General features: G+C 39.6%; 1 protein-coding gene across 1 annotated transcript in view; it reads left to right on the forward strand.

Annotated features, from left to right (window-relative positions):
* LOC106882756 (Bardet-Biedl syndrome 1 protein) overlaps nt 1-5,926 on the forward strand; it is a 13,856-nt gene extending 7,930 nt beyond the window's left edge. The window contains exons 6-12 of the mRNA XM_052971446.1: nt 102-291; nt 1,028-1,256; nt 2,275-2,433; nt 2,632-2,765; nt 3,930-4,064; nt 4,481-4,567; nt 5,516-5,926. Of these exons, the coding sequence (XP_052827406.1) occupies nt 102-291; nt 1,028-1,256; nt 2,275-2,433; nt 2,632-2,765; nt 3,930-4,064; nt 4,481-4,567; nt 5,516-5,602 (1,021 nt within the window). The 3' untranslated portion in view covers nt 5,603-5,926. The remainder of the gene's footprint in view (nt 1-101; nt 292-1,027; nt 1,257-2,274; nt 2,434-2,631; nt 2,766-3,929; nt 4,065-4,480; nt 4,568-5,515) is intronic.
* Nucleotides 5,927-7,320: the final 1,394 nt, after the last annotated feature.

Raw genomic sequence — 7,320 nt, forward strand, 5'->3', positions numbered from 1 at the left:
GGGGTGGGTGGGGTTGGGGTGTACTGTTCTTTTCCTAATTTTGTCTTTTTTCTTTCATTGTCATGGCAACAAATTATATTTCCATTACCAAATGCCGACAGTTCTACTGTTAGAGGAACAGCATTAGTTAAACACAGTTTTTTTTTTCTCTGCATCTCCTGGCATATGGCATTTCGGTGTGCCATAGAAGCAAGAATTGCAGTTAGTTCTTTATGGCACCAAACTAATCAAAGAAACATTATGGCAGCACTTCAATTGTGTCTCGACCTTGGTTACATCTCTGTTTCAACTGTATTTTGGGCTTGAGTTGTGTTTGGATTTTAACCATGTCTCGGGTTTAGTTGAGTCTAAACTTCAACAATGCCTGCACTTCACATTTAGTTGGGCCCCAATTGTTGCCAGAGACGAATTTTTGAGATTGTTCATCATCATCATCATCATTGTTTAACATCTGTTTTCCATGCTGGCATGGGTTGGACAGTTTGACAGGAGCTCATCAGCCAAGGAGCTGTCCAGATTCCACCTGTCTGTGTGGCATGGTTTCTATAACTGGATGCCCTTCCTAAATGTGTTGAGTGAGAATTATCATTTGTGACAAATATACCAAGCAGGTTTGGTAGAGTTACCAGTTTGGTTGGTGATGGCCTGACCCTGGAATAAGTTGGAGGAGGTTTCCATGTTACTTGCAGCACTAAGAGTGACCAGACATATACCTACCCACCCACCTACCTACCCACCTACCCACCTATCTACCTACCTACCAACGTACCTACCTACCTACCTACCCACCTATCTACCTACCTACCAACCTACCAACCTACCAACCTACCTATGCACACACACACACATGCATGCATGAGCACCAGAAAAAAACACAGGAACTCAGGTATTAAGTAATAGATTTTATACATACATATATATATATATGTGTGTGTGTGTGTGTATGTGTATATGTTTCTGTAAGTTCTTTTCTTTGATGTCAAAACTAAACACGAGTTGACTTTTGCTCCTCTCTTTGATCTTTTAGGGTAAACGTCTCTGGAACATCAAGCTTCCTGCCAGTGTGATGACAATGGAGCTCTTAGACTACACTGTGAAAGGAGTGTCAGCAGTTTTGGTGGCGCTAAGCAATTGTACGGTGCATATGTACCAGGACAGGCATCTGATAGATGTCATACAAACACCAGATGTTGTGAACGCCTTGAAATTTGGTCGTTTTGGACGAGAAGAAGGCAACCTTATTCTCACTACAAGAAGTAAATCTCTGGGATTTTAACTAATTTCTCTATCATTAGTGATTAATGGTTGAGGTTAAAGTGATTGACTGATTGATTGGTTGCAGGGTCAGATTTTACTTTTGCAATTGTGGTATGTCCTTCATTAATCTACTGAGTAACCCTGATTATTTTAGTTTAGAGGAGAAAATAGCCAGGCCTCACCTCCTGACTTCACAGTTGAGTGGTTAGTGATGGTAAGAAGGGACATCTTCCAGCCATAAAAAACAATGGTGCCAGTAAGAATACCATTATATGAAAAAATAGAAGTAAAAGGACAATTCAGAAAAAAAAAAAATCCATTTCTCTGGAAACATTAGAATGAAATAAAAAAACGGTTCTTATTCCTGCAGGAAATGAAAGAATTTTAATGAAAATTAGAGATTAAGAAAATAAGATTAGATAAGAAATCTTTGCAAGATTTAAGTTTATTTTCTAAACAAAACTCTATGCTTTTTGAATTTAATTCTTATTATGTGAAGACTATTATAGCCTTTAGGTTTAGAATGGCAAAACTGAAGAATTGATGGCTAAGTCCATCAGGAACTTAGTTTATCCTTCTTCTTCAGGATGCACATATATCATTCCATAATCAAAGTGGTAAGGTAAAATAGTAACCAAGTCTTGGTTACTCTTTTTAGTAACTTGGTTACTATTTTTAGCAATGCAGTTTATCTTTCTTTAAATATGTCCTTCTTTGAAAAGGGTAAAACTAGTGACTGTCCTTTGGCTAAAAATAAAATTTCTTTCTCCCCAAACATGGACAAGTGTTTACCTCATCATCATCATCGTTTAACGTCTGCCTTCCACACTGGTATGGGTGGGACAGTTTAACAAGAGCCTGCACCAGGCTTCTGTGACTGTTTTGGCAGGATTTTTACAGCTGGAGGCCCTTCTTAACACCAAGTCCACTCAGTAGAGTGGACTGTTTACAATTTTTTTATTAAAAAAAATTTTTTTTTAACTTGTTGCAAACTGTAAGAAATCTCTGTCTGTTCAGGTGGTGGTTTAATAGTGAAGATATTACGAAGACATGCTGATTTAGATGTTAAAGATGTCACACCTGGGCCACCCATGGCACAGAATGTCAAACTGAATATACCAAAGAAGACGAAACTTTTTGTCAATCAATCAATCAGAGAAAGGGAAAATCCTGTTGGTGAGTTGCTGTTGTTATGGTGGTGGTGGTGGTGTTGTTACATTTGTGGTTCATGTTGTGGTTGTAGTGGTTCTTGTGATTGTTAAAGTAGATGTTGTGGTGTAGTGATACACGTAGAGTTTGTTGTTGTAATGGCTGTAGTGGTTGTTGTTGTTATGAAGCAATGATAAGCATAATTTATTCTGTTTCCTGTTTCAGCAATGTTTCGTACATTCCAACGAGACCTGAGACTTTTCCGTTTGAACACAGCTCGTCAATTCCTGCATATCTTGGAGAATAACAACAGTCCAATCTCTTGTGATCCAAAGGATCCACTGAAGATATCAGCCCAGGTAATATAAAGTAGACAATTGGTTTAACCATTTAAACTTACGTCTAATCTAGAAATTACAATTCTCAAGTAATTTCTACACATAGTTATATAATGTATAACTTTGGTGTATATATACAACTAGGTTGTCATCATCATTTGATGATGCCCGTTTTTCCATGCTGGCATGGGTTGGATGGTTTAAGAGGATCCAATGAGTCGTTGGGCTACATCAACCTCTGATGTCAGCTTTGGCAAGGTTTCTATTGCTGGATGCCCTTCCTAATGCCAACCACTTTACAGAGTGGCACTGGGTGCTTTTTACATGGCACTGGCACTTGTTGAGTTGCTAAGTCATTTGCAAAGCAAGGAAAGAATAAGAAAGGGCCAAAGGCTTCTTCATCTAAATGGAGGGGGTATGGTTAGTGTTTGAGAGAGGAAGAAAGGCAACTCCATGTTATATAAGGGTAACTGGAAAGAAGTGGTGGTGGTGGTGGTGGTGGGATGCTGGAAAGGGGATGTAATGAGTGATGATGGGAGTGTCTCAGGAGAGTGGCCTGAAGGACAATGTGATTGAGGGGAGATTGAGAACTGAGCCTGATGAATGCCTACCTGTGTGCTAAATTCGTCACCTTTCATGGCTAACTCTGCAGGTAGATACCCTTCTTAATACCAACCAATTTACAGAATGTTCTGGGTGCATTTGATTATGGCGCCAGGACCAGAAAGACTCTCATGTATTTAGACAGACCGAGTGGTGTTCCCACCCTGCTACCCTGTCTTGGCTCGTTAACAATGGGCTTTGAGTACATTCTGTGGTGTCACCTGTCTTGTTTAGGTGTGTTTTGCTCTGTTAGAGTAAAAAGTCTTCATGATGTGTCATGGAAGGTAACATGGTTAGAGGGGGAGGAGACATAAGGAGCAGAGTAAGTGGGGGGGAAAGATTGGTGGGGTGAGTGGGTCTTAGAGGAGGCAGTGAGGGTATGATGAGAGAAACAGAGAGAGAGGATACAGTGGAGAGGGAAAAGGGGGAGTAGTAGAAAGGGAGCATGGGGGGAGAGATGAGGAAATTTGTGCATTGTTTTCTTGTTGTAGGGGTTAGGGTCCATTCTATTAATCTGTGGAATTGTCTTTTAAAAGTTAGACAAAATATTTTATTGTTTTTTTTGTGATTTTCTCTGTTAAGGTTCAAGGAATTGGTCCTGTATTTAAACTGAACATAACTTTACAGAACACCTCATTGACAAACCCATCGACCAACCTCTGCCTTAATTTTGATTACAATCCTAGACTTTATTCCTTCAGGAAGTCTCGTATACCTGTAAGTTGCTTTTACTCTCCTCCTTGTCGTCGTAGTCATTTAATGTCCATTTTTCTTGCTGGTATGGGTTAAATGGTTTGACAGGATCCCCTAAACTGCAGGGCTGCATCATGCGCCCCTGTGTGTTTTGTCAGGGTTTCTAGTGCTGGATGCAGTAGAAATCATGAGACATTGCCTGGAAAAAGGGGTTTACTGTCACCTGTGTAGGCTACAGTGAAATGCTGGCCAACACCACTGAAACCAGCAATTTACACCAGACACCAAGATCTATTGTCGAATCCAGTACGTATATGTGTATGCATGCATGTGTGTGTGTGTGTATATATGCATGTATGCTTGTATGTATGTATGTATAAACCATGTGCACATGGTGTTAATGTCTACTACAGCTGTTCTCCATCCTTCTTCCATTACAGATTCCATTCCTTGTGCCTGGTTTGGACTATGTCTTTGATATATTAGTTGATTGTAAGAGCGAGAAAGGCATCTCGGATGACATCAAGGTTGGTATTAACTACATTGGGCCACCAAATGCCCCACACTACATTCCTATTCTAATACTCTATAAATATATATACTAATACACTGCACTGCTTCATCGGTCCACTTGTGTACTAATACTCTATCTACGTTTATATTTCTGGATTTCGGGTTTGGCCTCTTCTCTCTGCAATGTCCATGGTTTGGCCATTACGTGGACAGGACCTGGTGGTGACCTGGTGGTGACCTGGTGGTGACCTGGTGGTGACATTTGGCATTTGAAGTGAAATGTTTCTGTTTCTGAGTCTTTCTCTCTCAATATTTTACGTACATCATTGTTACAACTAAGCAAGCGACACTCACTAGCGCCACCTATGTTGGGTCATTGGCTAAACAAAAATAACTGACAACATCAACCGCCTGTCTTTTACTTGTGTCAGTCATTAGACTGTGGCCATGCTGGGGCAGCACTGCCTTGAAGGATTTTTAGTGAAAGGAATTGAACTCGGTACTTTTTATATTTTTTAAGTCTGCTACTTATTCTATCAGTCTCTTTTGTTAAACCACTAAGTTATGGGGACATAAACATACCAACACTGGTTTTCAAGGGGTGGGGGGGGACAACACACATACATACACACATACACACATACATACATACATACATACATACGTACATGCATATATGATGGGCTTCTTTCTGTTTTCATCTACCAGATCAACTCACAAAGTCTTTGGTTGGCCTGAGGCTAAAGTAGAAGACATTTGGGCAAGGTGCCACTCTGTGGAACTGAACCTGGAACCATGTGGTTGGAAGGCAAATCTCTTATTACACAGACATGCCTGTGCCCCTTGTCATTCTCCTCTACACATCACCAAACGAATTACCTAATTAATATCCCCCTCCCACCACAAGTTAATTAATTCCAAAATGATGGCTGTTTGTTTTATATTTGTTTTGTTTTTTGTAGGTGTTGCTCTACCGGACTGGTCATCTTCTTCCATTGTTGACCGCTGTTATTAGTATGCCTGTAAGTGAGGCCATACCAACCGACTGACCACTGCTCTTGTCAACATTTAATGCTTTGGATTCGGCAACAAAACCTTCACGGGTTTTAGTTTCTTGTTTTGCAATCAAAATGGATTTATGTCATCATCGCTGAGAAATAGCTGTTTGCTTAGTTTAAAGGGAAGTTGGGATTTCATATTGTCCCCACCACCACCACCACCACCATCATCATCAGTATCATCATCAGTATTATTGTTGTCATCAGCATCTTCACATTATTATCAAAATGATGATGGTGTTTTATTTATTTATTTTGTTCTGTCTTGTGAAATCCTTAACTGTAAATTCCAATAAATAATTCTTGTAAACTCAATGGCTTTGTTTTACCATTCCTCAGAAGCAGTTTGTTGTCGTTAACCCTTCAGCATTCAGATTATTCCTCTGTCAAAATGTAATACTTATTTATTTCCATTGTTTTTTCGTTAATCCTGGATTATAACATAACTTTGAGGTTTTGGTGATGTGATTCTTCATTTTGAGAATGGCATTGTAGAGTAGGTATGAGAAGCCAGATCTGACAGGTTTGAATAGAACCATCCAATAGCAACTTTCTTTGCATTATTATGTTCATCATGTGACTACCACTGCTTTCCTCATAACAGGATATCCTCCTTCTGTACAAGTTTAGATAGACTGAGTCGTTCTACAGAAAACCTACCAATGAAACCTTATCACCTGGCCTCCAGGTATCTTTGTTCTATAATTCCTTAAGAAAATTCCTCTCTTCACCCCTTTTCTTTTCTCACCTGAAGAGTTTCACAAAGAGTTTTTACCTCTTTACTAACCATTGTGTCTGTCTATCATATGGAGTCTATTCAGTCGAGTGTATCCTTTTTACCTCTGCCTTAGCGAAGGTGGAGCTATTGTCTTCAGTTGTGTTTGTTTGCTTGTTTGTCTGTGGGCAAGATATCTCAAGAACTGCTGGATGGATTTCAGTAAAACTTACTGGAATGCCTGGCCTCCTGACTGACACGAACTGATTAGATTTTGGGATCGATCCAGTACTGGACAAGGATTCTGGATTATTTTCCTGTTCTTTTTACTTAACTTTTGAGAGCAGTTAGATTCATTTTTAGTATTCTCTTTTGTGAGAGCAGTTGAGTTCATTTCAGATATTCTCATTTTAAAAATCATCTCTTGCTAATCATTGAGAGGGCGTTGGTGTTGTCTTGGCGGAGGTTTGTTCTCTCTGAGTGCTCTTGTTTTAAATTGTAACTCTGTACATGTTAGGGAAGGGCAAATGGCAAATCGCACCAATATCTCTGCCAAGAAAGCACCATGAGAAAGTCAGAATGAAAGGATGCTATGGCTTCACCCAATGGGAGAACTCACACTTAATCAGGAAGGAAAAAACACTAAGAGTATTAATGATTAGATTATGGGAAAAAAAACCCATAACTACCTCACCAAAGAAGCAAAAAAAAAAAGAAAAAAAGGAGGGTGGTGGTGGTGGTGGTGGTGCAGGATTAAGCATCGGATTTCATTGGCATCAAATTCCCATTATGTCTGTTATTTCCTTTCTCTTCAGCACAACTGTTGCCAATCATTTCTAATTAGGATTCTATAATTATTGTTGTTACAGAATTGGGGTTATGCTTGATGTCCAATCTGTCCTTTCACCTTCAGTATCCACCCTCCCGCTACCTTTGATGTTGAAGTATTTCGAGGGGTTAGGGAGTCCCATTATTTCAAGGATGATGGCGGGAG

This window comes from Octopus bimaculoides, chromosome 11 (genome assembly GCF_001194135.2).
Source record: "Octopus bimaculoides isolate UCB-OBI-ISO-001 chromosome 11, ASM119413v2, whole genome shotgun sequence".
In the NCBI taxonomy this organism is placed as follows: Eukaryota; Metazoa; Mollusca; class Cephalopoda; order Octopoda; family Octopodidae; genus Octopus; species Octopus bimaculoides.